This window comes from Drosophila tropicalis, unplaced genomic scaffold (assembly GCF_018151085.1).
Source record: "Drosophila tropicalis isolate 14030-0801.00 unplaced genomic scaffold, ASM1815108v1 contig_23, whole genome shotgun sequence".
NCBI classification, from domain to species: Eukaryota; Metazoa; Arthropoda; class Insecta; order Diptera; family Drosophilidae; genus Drosophila; species Drosophila tropicalis.
Window position 1 is genome coordinate 307608 of NW_027172679.1, and position 22254 is coordinate 329861.

The 22254-nt window shown below is 37.5% G+C and overlaps 1 protein-coding gene across 1 annotated transcript in view; it reads right to left on the reverse strand.

Annotated features, from left to right (window-relative positions):
* Positions 1-22254, reverse strand: part of Ptp69D (Protein tyrosine phosphatase 69D) — a 187852-nt gene that overhangs the window by 106675 nt on the left and 58923 nt on the right. The window contains 3 exon segments of the mRNA XM_068283924.1: positions 6083-6229; positions 20525-21075; positions 21078-21412. Of these exon segments, the coding sequence (XP_068140025.1) occupies positions 6083-6229; positions 20525-21075; positions 21078-21412 (1033 nt within the window).

The window sequence follows — 22254 nt, forward strand, 5'->3', positions numbered from 1 at the left end:
ACGATCTCCTTGTTGTGCCGAAGCAGATGAAAAAGGAGGTGATTATCGACGCTCATAATCTTGGTCACTTCGCCGTGCAAAAACCCCTTCATGCTGTGTATAAATCTTATTGGATTCCCCATCTCGAACAAAAGGTTCAGCAGATTGTGAATAACTGTGTGAAATGTATAATTTTTTACAAAAAACTGGGCAAGAAAGAGGGTTTAATAAATTATGTTGATAAAGGAGACCAACCACTTCATACGTTGCATATTGACCACTTAGGCCCCATGGATGCCACTACGAAGCAGTATAAATACATCTTGGCGATGGTTGATGCTTTTACAAAGTTTATTTGGCTGTTTCCGACCAAAACTACAAGCTGCGAGGAAGCGCTAAAAAAAATAGATATTTGGTCACAAATCTTCGGAAATCCTGTGCGTATAGTTTCCGACAGAGGCTCAGCATTCACGGCCAACTTGTTTGCGGAGCATATGAAAACGAATGGCATAGAGCATATATGGACCACAACGGGAGTTCCTCGTGTAAATGGACAGGTGGAGAAAGTAAATCGAACAATTTTGTCGGTTATTGCAAAGATTTCCGAAAGCGATCCAACCAAGTGGTTTAAGGCAGTTCCAGAAGTACAGAGAGCTGTAAACCACCAAAAAATTGCCGTTCGAGCTCATGTTTGGTGTGAAGATGAACAATAAACCAGCAGACCGTTTAATACAGCTACTTGAAGAAGAGATGTACCAACGCTTTGATGAAGAACGCCAACTAATGAGACAGAACGCGAAAGCTGAAATTATACAAGCGCAGAAGTCTTATAAGAAGTACTTTGACAATAAAAAGAAAGCCAGAGGCCGGATATCAGGTTGGAGACTTAGTCGCCATACGCAGGACGCAGTTTGTCGCAGGAAAAAAACTGTCCAGTGAATATTTAGGTCCTTATGAGGTGACGCAAGTAAAGAGGAATGGTAGATACGACGTAAGGAAAGCAGCGTTTGTCGAAGGGCCTACAAATACTTTTACCAGTTGCGACTATATAAAAAATTTGGCGCTATATTAAGGACAACGAAGACGATTTATCATCTGGATGAATGATGAATGATCAGGAATGGCCGAATGTAAGGTACGATGGAGAGTTACAGAGGCTTAACAGCAGCAAGCGGACAGATGACCACGAACAGCAGAGTTTAACAGCAGAACAACAGAGAGTACAGCAGACAGCAGAAGTGAAGAGCACGAGAGAGACACAGTAGAAGTAGAGTCGACGAAGCAGCAGTGAGAGAAAAAGGAAGTGAACCGAAGCAGCAGATTAAGACCTGAACAATTGTAACTTTTCCAAACTACTTTAAATTAAATTAATCAATAAATTTAGTTGAGTAAGCCCACTCAACTCACATCTATATCACAGCACTCAAATAAAAATTACAAATCAAAAGAGGAAATAAGGTTGTTAAGAAGATTAAAATTTGTTTTACGAAAACATCTATGACGAGAAACTGAGATGTTATTAAATGAATTAGTAACGAAATTGTAAGAAATAATAACTTCAATGGTAGGGTGATAAGGATCTTCAGGCTTCACAAGGAGCTGTGTTTAAGATACAGAACTAACAGTGCGATCCGAGACACAACAATATCGAGTATTCTTTTAGAAGAGTTAAGTAAAGAATTCAACTGATATAGTGGACATTCAAGTAGGCTATCAAGAAAAACATGTTAATATGAAGGAATTAAGAAAGATAGATTGTCATCAACCAGCCAAGAAATATATGGCAAGTAAAAATCACCTAAAACTATAAAGAAATCACGATCTTTAAGACGACTAAAAATAGTTTGCAAAGCATCACCATGGTACATGTAGGTCATGACATCAGAAGCTGTAACTTCAACGCAAATAAACTCAACACCTAAGAGCAGATCAATCGGCACAACACTTGAACACAGATTTGAGATGACAGCAATGAGCACTCCACTGCCACGACGACCAACACGATCAAGCCTATTAGAAATAAAGTTATTAGAAAGAATTTCGTTATCCAAAACAGAGGAGTTGAGCCAAGTTTCAGAAAAAGCTTATATGTCAGCCGAATAAGATGTTTCAAAAATATCAGAAAACATACAGGCAATAGCCTTATCAGGGTTAGCTTTATTGTTTTCGAAAGACAAGTAAGACGGGTGCACTGATGTCTTACGTTTTACATTGACAAAGTTATAAAATTGCTTAGGATCGCGAGAAAACTTAAGTTTACAACGCTGAAGATAATCCTTATAGCATTGTGAATTCAGCAAGATAAAATTTGACGGAGCAATTACATGAAGGGAAATTCCGATGCTTTACCGGATTTCTTAAATCTTTTATAGCATCTTGATTTTACGTTCTTTAAGTTACATAACTCACGTGAGAACCAAGGTCTATCACACCATCCTTGGGTCACACGCGGGACACAAACATCAAAGAACGACTTAAGAGTTTTATAGAAGACAGAAATGGCAGAGTCCATATCCGTGCAAGTATACAAATATGACCAATGCTAACTAAAAATAGTTTACTAAGTTTAATAAAGGTTGTCTTGCGAAAACATAGGGATAGAGGCATCGAGCTAGTGTAACAAGACATAACCCCAAGAGGAAGGTCAATGTTAACATCCAGAGTTGGATGAAAGTTGTCTTCAGGGATAACTAAGCGATCAGTCCTGGAAACATCGCAGTTGGAAAAATCCATCAAAAATACCAAATCTAGTGATCTGTCACGACTATTCCGGACAGGATTTATTTGAGTTAGGGACAACTCCAGCAGACCATCCATGAAACAATGTGACGAGGAGGGCAACAGTAATAAAGAATCATATGAAAGGGTCCAGGCAATCTCAGTTAAACTAAAATCTCCCAAAACAACGAGCAAGTCTTTGTCAGAGAGATATTAGGAAATAAGTTGAATAGCTTACAAATCGTGAATGTATAGTGCCCAGTCGGACTGTGGTGGAATATACGAACAAGTAATATAGGCAGAAAAAGAATTTAAAGAAATTTTAACACAAACAAATTCAACCTCCTGATTGAAAGACTGGACAATTTTAGACGAGAACGCTGAATCAACAGCGATCAAAACACCACCACCAATACGGATAGTCCGATCATGTCTGTATGTTAAATATTTTGAGGTGAAAATTGAAGCATCGGCAATATCAGGCTTCAGCCAAGTTCAGTAAAGGCAAGAATTTGAAAGTCAAAAGCCAAACTATCTACATAGAGTCTAGAGAGTATAGACTTTAGTCCCCATACATTCTGATAGGCCAGAGTTAGGGACGAAGTTAGTTTTTTGACTCGCCCACAAGTGCCGACGAGCCAGAAGGAGGTAGCAGGCTAATCGGAAGCCGATTCTTCTATTTTATTGTATACTCTTTTACAATAAGGTTTTCTGGCCAGAAATCTTTATGACATATTTGGCCAAAAAGATCTGGTGAGACACTTATTTTGAGGGACGAAATGTCCCGAGTATATGAGAAACGGAACTTTTCCACCCCAATGTTAGGGGCTTGAACTTTGGATGTAGGCAATGACTTCATCAGAAGTAAAGTTGGGATCAAGTCTCGAAATAAAAATTTGTTTTTTGGGTGGGACTACAACAAGGGAACTAGAAGTGCCAGGTACATCAGTAGCTGCAACAGCAGAAGCAGTAGCAGCAGAAGCAGCCAACACTTTACTAGCTCCTCTTGTAACTACTTTATTGGCAATATTCCTGGGAACGGATGTTTGCCCGGACGGTTCGGAAACTACAACGCCAGCTGACAGGGTTGTAAATCAGTGGTCGGCACGGCCCATTCCCCGGAATAGGGCCTAGCTCTGCCGCAGCGCTGTCTTCTCACATACACTGTAAATGCTCGTGTAGGTTCGGCAATGACACTTCGGAAACAATTCGACTCGTGCTTGTCAGAAAAAAAATGATTCTCAAAAAAAAAAAAAAATTGGTCCACATTACAAAACTACACTTAAAAAATGTTTGTTGACGAATGGAAAAATTAGTTTTCTCTTAATTGACAATTTGAATTCGATGTGCAATGCGTTATTTGCTTTCAAGTTTCTTTAAAGTAGGTTATAATTAAACGAAAAATTAAAAAAAAAGTTTCGGACTTCGTGTTTGTTGCAACACACAAATCAGTTGCTGTTCAGCAAGAAATATTTCTTTTTGCTATACTTTTTTTTCAGTGTAAAGCAAGAAAAAGTTTCGTACTTCGTGCTTGTTGCCACACACACAAATGCAAAACCTAATTTTTGATTGTATGCGTGCCGACCCCTGTTTTAAAAGCATCCCCAGCCCGTTTCATAAAACCCCGCATCTCCAGCTCCAAGCCACGACATGAATCACAGCCCCATTTAAGGCCACCACCCTGTGCAATACTACCGCGCACCTTGACTGAATCACACAGCCAATAGTAAAGAAAGTCTTCACTGGTCTTGCTTAAAAAACTGATTTATCAAAAACAAATTACAAATCAATATGTAAATAAAATGAGAAAAATGTATATGTTAAGAAAGGCGTATACAAACCAAAGCAAAAGCTAACTGCAATTAGCAAATGACAAAGAGACAAATAAAAGAGAATAGTTTTTTGTTTTAAAATACACAACAACAAAAACATGTCACAAGCGCGAAGTTAACGGCCGCGAGCGCGATCAAAAGAGAAAACAAAAGAATAGAGAGCACCAACACCACACAAATAAAAACAAAATGTGAACTATAAATTGAGAGCGCGGGTGGGAGCAAAGAATAGAAACAAATCAAAAACTAAGCAGCGCAACAACAAAATAATAATTTCGTTTGCAGCGCAACAACAAAATAATAATTTGGTTTGTTAATGTTTTAATGTTTATCAAAATGTAAATGAAAATTTAACTTTGAACTTCGCGATGAATATGGCGATTATAAAAATTGGTTGAGATCATTTAATTTAATGTAAATGTTATAAATTAAGTGCACAAAAGAACGAAAAAAAAAGTAGTTGAGCGAGAGCGCAAAAAAAACACGACCGACTTCGACGAGTGACAATAATGTGACAATATTCACCCGATCTTGATCAAATGACTGTCATTAACAGATAGATTAAACTGTGGAACTGAGAAATATAAATTAAAGTATATATATTCTTGATCAGCACGACGAGACGAGTTCAAATAGCCATGTCCGTCCGTCCGTCTGAATCAACGCAAACTCCTCCTAGACCGTTAGAGCTACCGAGCTAAAATTTTGCATGTAGGCTTGTATATACTGCAGGGGTTGTATATCTCGGATTCACTTGGATTAGACCACTATATCGTATAGCTCCCGTACAAACGCCAAAGTCACGAACAGTGACTTTTCTTAATAACTTCGTTATTTTCAGTGCTATTATCGTGAAACTTAATATTATACAGTTTATTACGCCTTTAAAAACTGTGCCGAATTTGATCCAGATTGGGTGACTATATCATATAGCTCACATAGGAACGACCGGTCGAAAACAGTGACTTTTGTAAATAACTTCGTTACTTTTAACGCGACTGCTTTTAAATTAAACATTTGTTAGTTTAATATATCTGTTAATGACTGTGCCAAATTTGATCAAGATTGGGTGACTATATCATATAGCTCCCGTAGGAACGATCGGTCGAAAACAGTGACTTTAATCAATATCTTCGTTATTTCCTATGCTAAGATTGTAGGTCATTATTTCGCAAACGTACGATAAAACGTTCTTCCACATTGATGGCTAATAGGTAAGGAAAGAGTTACCAAAAAAGTTGCAAGGGTATACAAACTTTGAGGCGGTCGAAGTTAGCCTCGGCACTCTGGTTTTAACTTTGAATGTGTACAAACGTCCGTAGCTAAACCACGAAAATGTCCATATACTTTATTTTAAAAATATGTAAAGAATTTTATGCTGTATTGGTGTATTGTGATGTTTGATTTAATGTGTCTTATGTGGCGATAGCACAAAAAATAATATTATTTCTGTGCGGGACTGGTGTTTTTGCTACGCAAAATAAAAAAAATTAAATTAAAATAATGTTAGAGTAATTTAAGCTTGACGCAAAAAATTGTATTCGGATACAAACCTCAAATTCGATTTCCAACTTGCATTTGCCATCATTGGCCTTTCTTTTAAGGGATTCAATTGTTGACTGCATGGCATTAATAGATATATCTGTATTTCCAAATGTCGCAGTGTCCAATAGAGCACGATAAAGGAAAATATATTGCTTCTGCAAATAGAACGTATGTTTAATTTGAATTCGCACATATAAAAACAGTCTTACTTAATATACAATAATATTTTAATAAAATAACTACCGCAACTGCAATGAAGTAAATAAGTCGTCTCCCCAATTTTGGTATACCATGCACCAAATGAAAAAATCTTTAAAATTTATAAGTCCATAAAAATAACAGTGATTATTAAATATAAAAATCTGTCGATTCTAAATTATTTAAAACTTAAAATTTTATGTAACCTTTGGTTCTAAGGACTTTATACCTATTCTTGGCAATAAGGGGTGGCAGCAACTGCTTTCATTAAATCCACCAAAGTTGAACTGGGATCTGCCGCTTAAGATCTTATTGTTAGATAATTTCCCAATAAAAGCTTTACTTTCCTTCTTTCAATGCTTTTGTCTGTGCCGAGAACACTACTCCTCTTTGCAGTAGTCCAATTCATATGGGTTTTGGCAAAATTCAAAAGCGCTTATATATGTTTCGAAGTCTCGTTCAAGGAGCCTACTATGAACAGTAAGATCGCTTACCGACAGCTTTAGACCTTATTTGATTAAATTGGAGGGTGCAAACACATAGACCTACTGAATTAAAGAATGTGCCAGTCATCTAAAGCTGATTTTGCACGTTTTACGCTAAGTGTTTCGGGTTTTATTTGGTAATCTAGGGCATTGGCGACCAACCTTGCAGAGTATCCAACAAAACTTTATTTTTTTTATACCATACACCCATAGGGTGAAATTACCATTAAAGTCGCTAAAATGTATGTAACAGGCAGAAGGAAGCATCTCCGACCCTATAAAGTATATATATTCTTGATCAGGATCAACAGCCGAGTCGATCTAGCCATGTCCGTCTGTCCGTCCGTCCGTCTGTATGAACACGCAGATCTCGGAGACTATAAGAGCTAGAGCCACCAAAATTGGTATGTATACTCGTGTATTATGCAAATGTACAGGAATCACATAAAACTGTTTTTCTTAAAAAGTATGACAGCTAGAGACATCAAATTTAGTTTGTATACCCGATTAGTTAGCGCTCAGAAATTAATTGTTCAAACATTTTGCCACGCCCCCTTACGCCCCCAGGAATCACACAAAACTGTTTTTCTTAAAAAGTATAATAGCTAGAGACATCAAATTTAGTTTGTATACCCGATCAGTTAGCGCGCAGAAACTAATTGTTTAAAAATTTTGCCACGCCCCCTTCCGCCCACGGAATTTACATAAAACTGATTTTCTTAAAAACTATGATAGCTACCGACATTAAATTTGGTATGTAGACTAGCTTAATAGACGCGCAGATATTGGTTATTTAAACATTTTGCCACGCCCACTTCCGCCCCCGCAAATTAAACAGAACTGATTTTATCAAAAACTTACAAAGCTAAAGTCACCAAATTTAGTATGTATACTGGCATAGTATGCGCGGAGAATTTAGATATTTTCACATTTTGCCACGCCCACTTCCGCCTCCATAATTTAGAAAAAACCGATTTCCTCCTGTAGTTTTTTGACTATCGCATTTAAATTCGGCAGACTAATTAATCTTATCTATTTCTACCAAACTACCAAATTTTAATAAATCGGACTAGAAACATGCAAAATATGCGTATGCCATATGCGTATTAGGCCAGAATTGGACGTTGGCTAGTGGCGGCGCTAGAGTGCTATCTCGCTCACTCTATAATCACACGAGCACTCTAGCGCCGCCACTAGCCAACGGCCAATTCTGGCTATATGGATCGCGTAGTAAAATACGTTCATACGCATATTTTGCATGTTTCTAGTACGATTTCAATAAAATTTTGCCAAATTTGAATGCGATAGTCAAAAAACTACAGAAGGAAATAGGAAGATGTATACTCTGCGCGCATACTAAGCCAGTGTACATACTAAATTTGGTGACTTTAGCTTTGTTAGTTTCTGATAAAATCTGCTTTGTTTAATTTGCGGGGGCGGAAGTGGGCGTTGCAAAATTTGTAAATAGCCAGTTTCTGCGCGTCTATTAAACTAGTCTGCATACCAAATTTGATGTCTCTAGCTATTCCGGGGGGCGGAAGGGGGCGTGGCAAAAAGTTTGAACAATTAGTTTCTGCGCGCTAGCTAAGCGAGTATATAAACCAAATTTGATGTCTCTAGCTGTTATATTTTTTAATAAAAATAGTTTTATGTGATTCCTGGGGGCGTAAGTGGGCGTGGCCTAAATTCGAATTAACTCTATAAATTTACAACCTACACGAGTATACAATGTATAAAACCCGTATAACCGTAATAACATTAATAGAGAACATCAGAGCGGTCAGTTCAAGCGTAAAAACGGAGAAACCTTCAGTGGACAAACAAGAAAAACTAATTTTTCCCAACATTCATTCCCAACAGGATAAGGTCAAATAAAATAACAATCAGGGAGAAATACATAATATTTAACGATAGCAGCCAATAACCAATTAGCAGTCAACAACCAACCAGGGTGTATAACCAGAGACAGGCAGGGAACCGAACTACCTTATATTTTAATAAAAAAACGTGTTTGTTAAACAATTGAGTTTTCTTGTTGATACAGGATCTATCTTTATTTGTTCGACCAGAACACCATGTAAGATTAAACGAACCAAAAGTAATAAAGACAATAATAAACTCACACAAATTAGATTTAGCCTGCACATTGGAAATATTTGATGAGTTTCAACAACGCGGAACATTAAAATTTTTTATACCCTTGCAGGCGGTATTATAAAATTGGTAAAATGCTTGTAACGCACAGAAGGAGACGTTTCCGACCCCATAAAGTATACATATATATTCTTGATTAGCATGAGAAGCTGAGTCGATATAGCGATGTCCGTCTGTCCGCCCGTTCGTCGTTGCGTATGCCTTTTACTCAGTCTCAGCAGTTGAAGTAGTCCTATGATATACTTGATAGTATTGGTCATCAACGTTCATTGGTCATCACCAGAGTACGTGCATACACACATACACGCAATGCTGCATAAACAGTTTTTTTTTTTTTAATTCATTTATTTATAACATAACAACACATATGATTAAGAATCTTAATTTATCGGACTGCAGGCATAATAAGAATCAATTTTTACGGGACGGCCCAGGGGGAATTGCTTTGCAAAAACGTGATGCTAGCATACCTATCCGTTTCTTGCGCGTTCTTTATTTCTGAGGACTTGACAGACCACACCCGCAAACCCGCATACTGCGTCCCAGATCGCCGTTTCTGCCAGCATCGCTGTGACCAAGTTGTCAGGTGTAAGGGCAGTGTTGGTCTGCTCTGCCACCCTTTGTCGCTAGTTATTGAATCTGACGCATTTGAATTGGATGTGTCTTGCGTCTTCGACTGTGCTGCCGGTGAAGATATGATCTGCAGCATCCGTGACCTGATAGCAGTTGTGTGAGTTGGAAGAAAACTTGGCCATGTTTTCTCTTTATCCACTCCTTTACGCTTGGGAAGAGGAGATGCGTCCACCTTCTCTTGCTAGAGGCATCCCAGCGTCTTTGCCAAGTCGCAAAAATCCGAATTCTCGCCTCAGAGCTGGCCCCTTTTTTAGGTGTGCGGCGGCTGATTTTTGTCAATTGCGCAGGATACAATCGCTTCAGTCGGAGCAAGATCCTTAGCTACAATCACTAACGCCATGTCATCTGCGTTTCCGATGGTTTCGCATCCTTGTGGTTGAGGGATCTGCAGAATGTCGTCGTACATTATAACAAGATTTGCCAACAATTTAGCCTCGACTTGGTCTTCGAGTGCTGTGCCGATGTCGTGCTGTATCTTGCTGACATTTTCAGCGACGACTTGGTTTAACTCCAGCAAGAGTTCGCCTTTTGCGGTACGCCTCACCTTTTGTACGCTTTCGCCAACAGCCTCCGACTGACTTTGCGTCCTGGCTTCTGGTCACTAGTTTCAACATATCGCTGTATGACATGCCGCCCTTGCTTTGTACCAGAATAGCAACAGGTCGCTTTTTCGGGACTGATCGCTTTGCTGGTTTAGGTGCCACTATTTGCCAGTCAGTACTGTGCCGCTGCTCATGCTGTTGCTGCTGCTGATGCACTAGAGATGGAGAACCATCGATGGGACCATCGATAGTATCGATGGAAATTTGCCGATGTCGATATATCGACGCTTCAGAAAAACTTGAGAAGTTTTGCATGTAAGTCAGAAATTTAGTCTTTTTATTTTATTTATATTTATATACATACATATATAACTATTTTAATTTAATATTAAAGCGAACGAAACCAGGCAACCTCTTGTTCTATCTGGCAGTTCCTCATTAAAAATGGACAAATTTGTCGCTACATCAAGTAAGTCTTTTTATGCAAAAGTAATTGTAGTCTAATTCTAATACATTCTGTTATTTTTTAGAAAAAGATTCTGCTTGCTCTTCACCAAAGCCTTCTAATATAACTGATGACGCTGCTGTTGCAAAACCCGATCATAAGCGAAAAAAATGCGTGTCGGAAGTTTGGTTTCATTTTGACCGATCAAAACATAAAATGTTTGCCAAATGTCGACATTGCCAAAGAGAATACCGCACAAGTGGCAATACATCTAACTTGATGGAACATCTAAGACGAGTCCACCCATTTGTTAATTACGAACAGAGGAGTACCAATACAATGAAGCAATTGTTTGCCCGAAGCGAATGTTACGGCTCCACATCGACCAAGAAGGCACAGATTGACAAGTCTCTTGCTCGCATGGCGGTACTTGACTTGCAGCCTTTTAGCATAGTCGAAAATGTCGTCTTTAGGCATTTTGTACGAACATTAGATGAAAAATATGTTTTGCCAAGCCGACCATATCTGAAAGACGTTCTGTTAAAAAATATGTACGGGGATTCGTTGCAGAAGCTTAAAGTTATATTAAATACAATTGATTATTACTCATTAACGACCGATACTTGGACATCCCGAGCCAATGTAAATTACCTTACGGTGACATGTCATTTTATAGACAATTTTAAACTGAGTTCTGCTGTATTGTCTACGCTCCCTCTTGTTGACCAAACGAATCACAACAGTGAAAATATTGCCACAACACTGCGAGCAATTTGCGAAGAATGGGCCATATTTGACAAAATTCAAACTATTGTCACAGATAATGCATCGTCTATGATACGAGCATGTGATATTTTGAAGAAAAAGCACTTGCCATGTGTCGCTCATACCTTAAATCTTGTTGTGCAAGACGTTTTGGCTAAAAACCAGAGGGCCGGGGCTAACTTCGACCGCGTCAAAGTTTGTATACCCTTGCAACTTTTTTGGTAACTCTATCCTTACCTATTAGCCATCAATGTGGAAGAACGTTTTATCTAAAAAGGCTTAAGCTTGAGAAAGAAAGGCCTACAATCATAGGAAATAACGAAGATATTGATCAAAGTCACTGTTTTCCACCGATCGTTCCTATGGGAGATATATGATATAACCACCCGATGTTTATCAAATTCGGCACAGTCATTAACAGATATACTAAACTAACAAATGTTTAATTTGAAAGCAATCGCGTTAAAAGTAACGAAGTTGTTTACAAAAGTCACTGTTTTCGACCAATCGTTCCTATGGGAGCTATATGATATAGTCACCCGATCTTGATCAAATTTGGCATAGTCGCTTATAGGCGTAGTAAACTCTCTAATATTAAGTTTCACGACAATAGCTCAGAAAATAACGAAGTTATTGAGAAAGTCACTGTTTGTGACTTGGCCGTTTGTATCGGAGCTATATGATATAGTCACCCGATCTTGATCAAATTTGGCATAGTCGCTTATAGGCGTAGTAAACTCTCTAATATTAAGTTTCACGGTAATAGCATAGAAAATAACGAAGTTATTGAGAAAAGTCACTGTTCGTGATTTTGGGGTTTGTATGGGAGCTATATGATATAGTGGTCCGATCCGGCTGAATCCGAGATATACAACGCCTGCAGTATACACAAGCCTACGTGCAAAATTTCAGCTCTGTAGCTCTTACGGTCTAGGAGGAGTTTGCGTTGATCCAGACGGACGTCCGGACGGACGGACGGACGGACGGACGGACGGACGGACGGACGGACGGACGGACGGACATGGCTAGTTGAACTCGTCTCGTCGTGCTGATCAAGAATATATATACTTTGTATGGTCGGAGATGCTTCGTTCTATGCGTTGCACACTTCTGACCAAAATTAATATACCCTTTTTGCAAGGGTATAATAATGTGAAGCAAATATTACAAGTCGTTAAACGCATTTTTACATTCATTAAGAGCAGCTCAATCGCCAATGCCAAGTTTATGAAAGCTCAGGCCACCGATAATCCTCTTAAGTTGTTGCAAAAGGTGCCAACAAGATGGAATAGCTCATTTTATATGCTGCAACGGGTCCTACGTACGAGGGAACCGCTTATTGCGACTCTTTTAAAATCGCAAAATGCGCCGATTCCTTTATTGGAGGACCAATTTCGTGTGATCGAGTATCTTTGCTCTCTACTTGAGCCCTTTGAGACAGCAACAAAACACTCTTCATCGTCAGATTCTGTAATGATTTCGCTAATCATTCCTTGACAAAAAAATTTGGAAGAGTTGTTACCTAAAATGACCACAGTTGGCACGGAAACCTGTTCATTTTTAATGAACTCGGTGAAAAAGAGGCTATACCCTTACGAGAATCGGTCTGGTCCAAGACTTGGAACCCTTCTTGATGCTCGCTTCAAAAAGGAGGGATTCCAAAATGCAGGAAATGTGGAACAAACTGCATTAGCACTAGAAGAAGAGTTGTGTACCTTTAAAGATTATGCGATAAAACCCAACAATGAGGAACTGCCAAAGGAGAACAGATCACCATTTTTGTTTAAATTTGTGGAGCAAAAATTTTGTGATAAAGTATCAAATCGCCGGGCGGATGCGATTGTAATGCTGCGACAGTACATGGAGCAACGCAATGCATCTCACGATACCGATCCGCTTCAGTACTGGAAGGTAACCAAAAACATTTTTTTACTTAATTGGTTTTAATTTTCTCTTCTTTTAGATTAATGAACATCAATTAAATGCCCTTAGTCGCATTTTTAGTAAGGCAGGGGCGATTATCACGGACCGCCGGAGTTCCTTAAAGGAAAAGCACGTTAACCTAATAATTTTTTTGAATAAGATTTAATGGTTGGAAGAATACGATCATTAATGAAGATTTTAAACCAAACATAGATCTCTTAGACTAACAATAAGTACATATGAAATATGAATGTTAATTTGTTTTAAATTTTAACAATTTAACAAAAAACTGAATGAAATTTTGTATTATAGCTGTAAAAAAAAAACAGGTATCATCAATAAACTTGTTTTGTTTTCTTATGAATTTTAGACTTCATTGCATGAAAAAAAATATTTTTGATTTTCCAAAAATTCAAATTTTAACAGCAAATAAATCTTCGATGGTTAAAACCATCGATGGAAAAACTATCGACTAACGCCACTATCGATGGTTCTCCAGCTCTAGAATACATACCACTTTTGGTGGCTCTAGCTCTTATAGCCTCCGAGATCTGCGTGTCCATACAGACGGACGGACGGACATGGCTAGATCGAATCGGCTGTTATGAAAATCAGCTCATGATGCCGAAGTCACTTACATGTGTACATAAGTGTGAAATTTTTTTTTTATTTTATTTCATTAATTTTTTAATTTTTATACCATACACCCATAGGGTGTATACTCGTGTATTATGCAAATGTACAGAGTTAATTGGAATTTCGGCCACGCCCCGTTACGCCCCCAGGAATCACATAAAACTGTTTTTCTTAAAAAGTATGACAGCTAGAGACATCAAATTTAGTTTGTATACCCGATTAGTTAGTGCGCAGAAATTAACTGTTCAAACTTTTTGCCACGCCCCCTTACGCCCCCAGGAATCACACAAAACTGTTTTTCTTAAAAAGTATAATAGCTAGAGACATCAAATTTGGTTTATATGCTCGTTTAGTTAGCGCGCAGAAACTAATTGTTTAAACTTTTTGCCACGCCCCCTTCCGCCCACGGAATTTACATAAAACTGATTTCCTTAAAAACTATCATAGCTACCGACATTAAATTTGGTATGTAGACTAGCTTAATAGACGCGCAGATATTGGCTATTTAAACATTTTGCCACGCCCACTTCCGCCCCCGCAAATTAAACAGAACTGATTTTATCAAAAACTAACAAAGCTAAAGTCACCAAATTTAGTATGTATACTGGCATAGTATGCGCGGAGAATTTATATATTTTCACATTTTGCCACGCCCACTTCCGCCTCCATAATTTAGAAAAAACCGATTTCCTCCTGTGGTTTTTTGACTATCGCATTTAAATTCGGCAGACTAATTAATCTTATCTATTTCTACCAAACTACGAAATTTTAATAAATCGGACTAGAAACATGCAAAATATGCGTATGAACGTATTTTACTAAGCGGTCCACAAGGCCAGAATTGGCCGTTGGCTAGTAGCGGCGCTAGAGTGCTCGTGTGTTCGTAGAGTGAGCGAGATAGCACATACTATGAAACATGTAAAAACAATTTAATAGACATACATTTGGTTTTCGAAATTTGAAATATTTGTTTCACCTGGTGTATGGTATACCCAAGTCGACGAGTCGACTTACTTGCTTCATTTTTGTTAATTTTCTTTTCGTTGTCATTGAATATGAAAATATATGTATAATCTTTTGTGAAATTGATTTCCTTGACTTAGCACATGAACAAACTCATACGTGTTGATTTAAATAAATGTTGAGCCGATACAACATACGCCCAAAAGATCGGTAGCACATTGATCATGAATAAACTCAACAGTGAATTCGTGTACATATGAATGTTTCATCGGTTGAGCCGAATGGCACGATTATTCGGATAAGCCGAAATGTGTACCGAAGGCTGTGCATATACGCAATTCGTATGGTCATCAGCATGAGCTGATTTCCACTCAACGCTGACTTTCGTTCAGGGAGTGGAATTGAGTCAGAATTTTAACGTATGAGTAAATCAAGAAAAAAAGTGAATTTTGCAGATCTCTTATACTTTATAGGGTCGGAAAAGCTTCCTTCTGCCTGTTACATACATTTTAGCGACTTTAATATACCATTTCACCCTATGGGTGTATGGTATAAAAAAAAAAAATTCAACATATGTCATTAAAATAAAGCAAGTTAGATCTCTCGCTGACTTATGTATACCATGCACCAGTTAAACAAATATATGTATTGATAAAAAATTCTGTTGACAACCATTTCTCAGTATCTCGCGCACTCTGACATACATATAAGCTCCATAGCGTCAAACTCCGACCTTATGAGAAAAACGTTTATATGAATAACATGTTGCCTGTTGATACTGATCAAGAATATATATACTTTATGGGGTCGAAAAAGTGTTGCCTGTTACATACATTTTGGCGAATTTAATTTACCATTTTATCGTATGGGTGCATGGTATAAAAAGTGAAATATTATTAAAGTAAATTTTATTTATAGTTAAAGTAAATGTTAATGTAAATGTTCGGTGCAGTTTATTGAAATTTGTGCCCTTAGAAGAATGCCGCCAATCTAAGCAATGTTGGACAAAATTTTACTAAAAATATGAAACGACGAAGTGAGGTGCAAGATTTGCTTCAAAACTCTTAAAACATCAGGAAACACCTTTAACATGTATAAGCATAAAAAGAAAGAAGATATTTATATTGGGTGCATGTCATAACGCCCAGTGTCATAAGGCCCATGGTGCGAAGAAGGGAGTAGCTGCTGCAAATCCAATCACTAAAAGAGGTCCATGGACTGCTATAGAGCGTAAACGGAAGGCCATGACACCAGAAAGGTGCCAGAAACTGGTAGACTTCATGCCGCGTCACTGCGCAGCCGTAATGGGGATCAGTGGACATGCCACTTAATAAAAATAGGCTGATATTGAATAGGTCTAGGTTATTTTAAAACTACTTCCCTGAAATAAAATTCTATACTTTGAAATTTTGTGGTCTTCAAAATTTATGCTACTATTATTTTTCTCGTCCAATTTGGCACTATTGAAACCTAACCTCATTATTTTCGAAAAATCAAAATGGAGCGATTGTTTTTTGTTTATAATATAATTAATAACAGTCCGAATAATTAATTTGCATACCAAAAAATCTTGGTCTAGCGCAGATAACATAACTTTCAATGCTATATGTAAAAGGGGCGATATATCTCCCTAATTAGTGAAATTTATACAAGCATGCCAGCGATGCGTCGACGAGAAAAGCAAGCTCATTCTCTATTCTCTAAAGCTGAGGGTACTATTACAAAAACTTGCCTCCGACTTTCACCGAAACGACTTGGCAAACTGCTCTTCTTAGGCGATTGCACGGAGACGGAGTAATTTAAAATTTACTTTTATTTTTTCATAAAAATCTAACTCGGATTTAGTAAACATTTGGCCCGAGTATAAATACTCGATACCTTGCTTTATTTTGTTAGTATGTTTTTTGTGTGTTATTTGTGTCGTCCAATTGTAGAGAAACCTAACCCGTCTGTCTATTATGGTTAATAATTGTGTGCGATATTGTGCGAGAAAGTATATCAGTGCAAACTGTTTACAAACTAATCCTAGTCACCGTTTTTGCGGAAATTGGCGGCCGTGTGCGTATATTCTTTTTTTTTCAGTTGAGATAGAGTTCGCCTATGAAATGTTGCTTAGTATTTACCTTGAGAACAGTCGAAGCGCCGAAGCTGTTTCGAGTTGGATTGTGGATGAACTGAAGGCACACAACATAAGCACGGAGAAAAGGGATGGAATAAATACTAATGTTAGAAGCTTTTACCTACAAATCCAAAAGTATTTGGCAAAATGCAGCAGAAATATGTCATTTAAAAAATATCAAAGAAGGTAATGCCGAAGTTTATATAGGTACCTTTGCAGTCCTTGGCAATAATAATTTTACATGTTGAAAATTTGTTTTCTGCGACTCAATTCAACTCTTTACTCAAATTTTTCTTCTTCTTCCCTCATTCCCTTAGCAAAGCAACGCACACATACAGTTTTTGTAGCGTTGCGTGTGTGTGTGTTTGTTGTCATGTACTCTGTTGATGACGAATGACGTAGCAAGCAGCGCTGCCGGCAGAGCCGATTTATATTGACTGTAACTTGTGTTCTATTTATCCGATCAGATTCAAATTTTGAGATCTGAGGTTGTTTATACTATCACAATTAGTAAATTTTATATACTCCATCTGCTTCACCTACTATATAAAACTATATGATATAGTGATCCGATCTTAAAGATTTGCATACTTGATCTCACGAAGGTAATGAAAAGCCCAAGAAAATTCATCCCGATAGCTTTTACGATGGCTGAGTAAGACACATACTCACCGACGGACAGATGTACAGACTGATCGACTCAGCTTCTCATGCTGATCAAGAATATATCCTTATACTTTATGGGGTCGGACACGTCTCCTTCTGTGCGTTACAAACATCTGACCGATTTTATGATACCCTCTGCAAGGGTATAAAAATAAAATAGGGTTGCAAAGGAGATGGAACAGGAGCTTTGGAGACAGAAATAGATTAAAACATTCAAAGTTCTGCAAGGTTATATGAACTTCGGCATAACCGATGTTAGTTTTCTTGATATTTTGTTTGCATTTCCCATATGTTTTGTTTTCATTCTACAGTCATTTGCACGATTTCCTACCTTAGCACAGTAGTAGCATTTACCCTTATATATTCTCGTCTCTTCAGGTGTATTTTCTTCGTGCTTTCTGCAGTGTTGCTTGCTTGTGTCCTTTTTCTTTGTATATGTGGGCACTGTTTCATTTTTTATTTCGCCCTCTTCTCTTTCTTCTAAAAATGTTATTTTTACCGTTTAAAATAATGACAGTTCAAGTGCCTCAATTAAGATTACAAAATTACAGTATTCAAAGAAAAAAATTTTTTAAGTCATAATCTACATTTATATAGTATGTTATACGGAACAAAAAGTTAACCATTTTTAGAAATGAGCAAGATAGTACAAAACAGACATTTTGAGCTGTTCATAAAAAAAAACCGCAATGACAACTAAGAATTTGAATCTGTCGATTCCAAATTAATGTTATTATTTGAACTGAAAGTTCCTATGTTTTGGGTCGATTTACTGAAAATATGTCCATTTTATGGGCTTATGTTTGCGAAAGAATGGCCTACAATCATGGGAAATAACGAAGATATTGATCAAAGTCACTGTTTTCCAGCGATCGTTCCTATGGGAGCTATATGATATAGTCACCCGATCTTTGTCAAATTCGACACAGTCATTAACAGATATATTAAATTAAGAAATGCTTAATTTGAAAACAATCACGTTAAAAGTAACGAAGTTATTTACAGAAGTCACTGTTTTCGCCCGATCGTTCCTATGGGAGCTATTTGATATAGTACCCCGATCTTGATTAAACTTGGCACAGTCATTAACAGATATACTAAACTAACAAATGTTTAATTTGAAAGCAATCGCGGTAAAAGTAACGAAGTTATTTACAAAAGTCACTGTTTTCGACCGATCGTTCCTATGGGAGCTATATGATATAGTCACCCGATCTTGATCTTATTTGCCACAGTCGTTTATAAGCGTAATAAACTCTCTAATATTAAGTTTCACGATAATAACATAGAAAATAACGAAGTTATTGAGAAAAGTCACTGTTCGTGACTTTGGGGTTTGTATGGGAGCTATATGATATAGTGGTCCGATCCGGCTGAATCCGAGATATACAACCCCTGCAGTATATACAAGCCTACGTGCAAAATTTCTGTAGCTCTTACGGTCTAGGAGGAGTTTGCGTTGATCCAGACGGACGGACGGACGGACGGACATGGCTAGTTGAACTCGTCTCGTCGTGCTGATCAAGAATATATATACTTTGTATGGTCGGAGATGCTTCGTTCTATGCGTTGCACACTTCTGACCAAAATTAATATACCCTTTTTGCAAGGGTATAAAAAATCTCTGTTAGCATCTACTGCGCCGCTATTTGTTGAAACACAGCTGTGTGAATAAATTAGCGTACTAAGCAGCGCTGTTACCATGTTCCATTTTCAGCCATAGCCATTTTTAGTATAACTGGACTTTTTTTAATTGGATCTTGAGGCAAATGAGGTAAAGACTTTGCATCAACTGCGTTGGTTTCATATTCAGTATTAAACTTGCCAAAATCATTTGATTTTTTTTTATCTCTGTTAGCATCTACTGCGCTGCTATTTGTTGAAACACAGCTGTGTGAATGAATTAGCGTACTAAGCAGCGCTGTTACCATGTTCCATTTTCAGCCATAGCCATTTTTAGTATAACTAGACTTTTTAAATTGGATCTTGAGGTAAATAAGATAAAGACTTTGCATCAACTGCGTTGGTTTCATATTCAGTATTAAACTTGCCAAAATCATTTGATTTTTTTTTATCTCTGTTAGCATCTACTGCGCTGCTATTTGTTGAAACACAGCTGTGTGAATGAATTAGCGTACTAAGCAGCGCTGTTACCATGTTCCATTTTCAGCCATAGCCATTTTTAGTATAACTAGACTTTTTTAAATTGGATCTTGAGGTAAATAAGATAAAGACTTTGCATCAACTGCGTTGGTTTCATATTCAGTATCAAGCTTGCCAAAATCATTTGATTTTTTTATATCTCACTGTTGCACAGCCTCCTATTTGTATTCTCAATGTTTTTTCTATTTCCAACGTTTTCTAGTCTTTTATTTTCACAAATCATTTGGAATCTGGGCCCATAACCTTTGTTGAGATATTTAAATTTAAAAGGTTTTATTTTGGTTCGAAGAATTACGGAATTTCGATATTCAACAAAATATTAGAAAGCTACCTGAACGCAAAAGTCGCTAACTACAGTAGAAGATTGTTAAAATTGAGTTCAAAGTCGAAAAAGGTCTGGCAGAACCAGGTTTGCAGCGGAGGTTCAATATTATAAAAAAAAACAACAAGATTTTGGTTTATTTTCGCTGGATTCCGTGGTTAACTTTTTTGCGGGTCTTTATTAGAGCCCAAATGCAACATATCGTTATTTTTTTATTATTTAAAAACTTTTAAGAAATTATTAATATTTAATATTATTCTTTTGTTGATTATTTTGAACTCATAATTTTGTGATTGATCATTAATTTAAACACTCTTTTGCACTAGTCCCATTCTTTTTAATACTGAAAATTTCTTCAGACTATTTGTTCTACGAGGTTTATACTATCATACCATGGGTATAAAGTACACACACTACATTAAAAATTATTACTTACCAATGATTGGACCAAAAAATTACGCTGGTGACGCAGATCACAAACGGTATTATAAATTGAAACCGTATCTTCCTCTTCCAGTTGTTGAATGAGTGAGTCTAGCGCGACAAGTGTGCCAGTTCTGCCTACACCAGCACTGCAATGTACCAAAATAGGTCCTCTTTGAAGCGAGTAAACAGAGTTTATTTGCCGAATAAATTTAATAATGCCGTGTGGATACTCAGGTGCCATAAAGTCTTTCCAAGTTAGATAGTGATACTGAGTTATTTGTCTACGGTCCTCCTCCTCCCCAATAAGATTTGCTTTCGATACATTTAATGACCGCACAACATAATCACCAGTCTTTCGCTCTTGGGTAAATTTAATAATAATATCTCCAAATTGCTTGCTATCAAAAACTTTTTCCGGCCAATATTTCGCACATTTCGCCTTGTTATATTCTTCTAGGTTGGTAAGCATAACAATGATTTCTAAATGTTGCTCCCAAATCATTCGCCAAAAATCATCGATTGTACTTTCCATTGGCCCTTGTGCACAAATAAATTTTTTCTCTCCTTGTAGCCAATTACGAAATTTGCATTAATATAATCGGAAGATTGAACTCCGTTAATAGGAGACAACCTTACTCGAGTTTGGTCATAAGCTTTTATATCAGGATATCTGTTCTTAGATGAGTTTTCTTTAATATCACTATTTTTAGTAGTTCGATCACTGAACCTATTAGGAAGCATTTCGTACTCCCGTAAAAATCCGTAGTCCGTATCCTTGTGACGGTTTTTATAGGCACTTATGAGGTCAAATTTATGAATTGGGCCGACATCAAATCCTTTATGATTTCCAGAGCTAATAAAGTGACTGTGATTATTGCTTCGTCGTCCAAAAAGAACCCTAGTAATAAATAAATAAAAGCAAAAATATATTATAAACATCAAAGAAAATAACATCGGGTTAACAAGAATTTTTTTTCAAAATTTTAAAGATTTTTTTTTAGTCTTTAGCATTTGAAGACAAACAGACAAGCATATAGCGCTTCAAATGACTGGCCTTCAGTGAAGCTGATCGAGTATAAAAAACTTTAAGAACTTTCGATTTTCTGACGAGCATTTTAATAGCGGGAAAACCACTAGACCGATCGTTTTCAAATTCTTCACAAAAATTCTACACGTAAATAAGCAGGTATATATAATTTAACTGCCGCCGTGTACAGACGTGTTTTTTAATGCACTCCGCAAAAATTGAGTGTAAAAAAAAAAGACCGCGTTTGCAAAAATTTGTGTAGGGCTCTCAGTCGCCTCAGAGACGCCTATTTACAATCATATTGCTATTAGATTGCTCTAATAGCAATAAATACTAAGTTGCAACAACAATGTGCGTAATTTTTACAAAAGCCATGTCCACCAATTCGGGCCCAAGCTCTCTCGATCCCCAACAGCAACAGCTACAAGAACTAATTGTACAACAACAACGTGAGCGTCGACTCTCGGTCCAACGCAACAACGCGTACTTTTCGGTGGTGTCGCCGACCCCACTGAATGCTAACGTAAGCAATAACACCGAAAGTGCCAGCCACTCAGCATTCAAAAGCAACTTACCGTGGAGAGAGCAGTGTGCTTCACCATCAATAACGATAACTGGGTCACCGATTGCACCGACCAGCACCATCAGCTCGTTGACAGCAACTACTGCAACGTCTGCCGAAGTATTGACCTGCCTCAAGCCGTCAACGACAA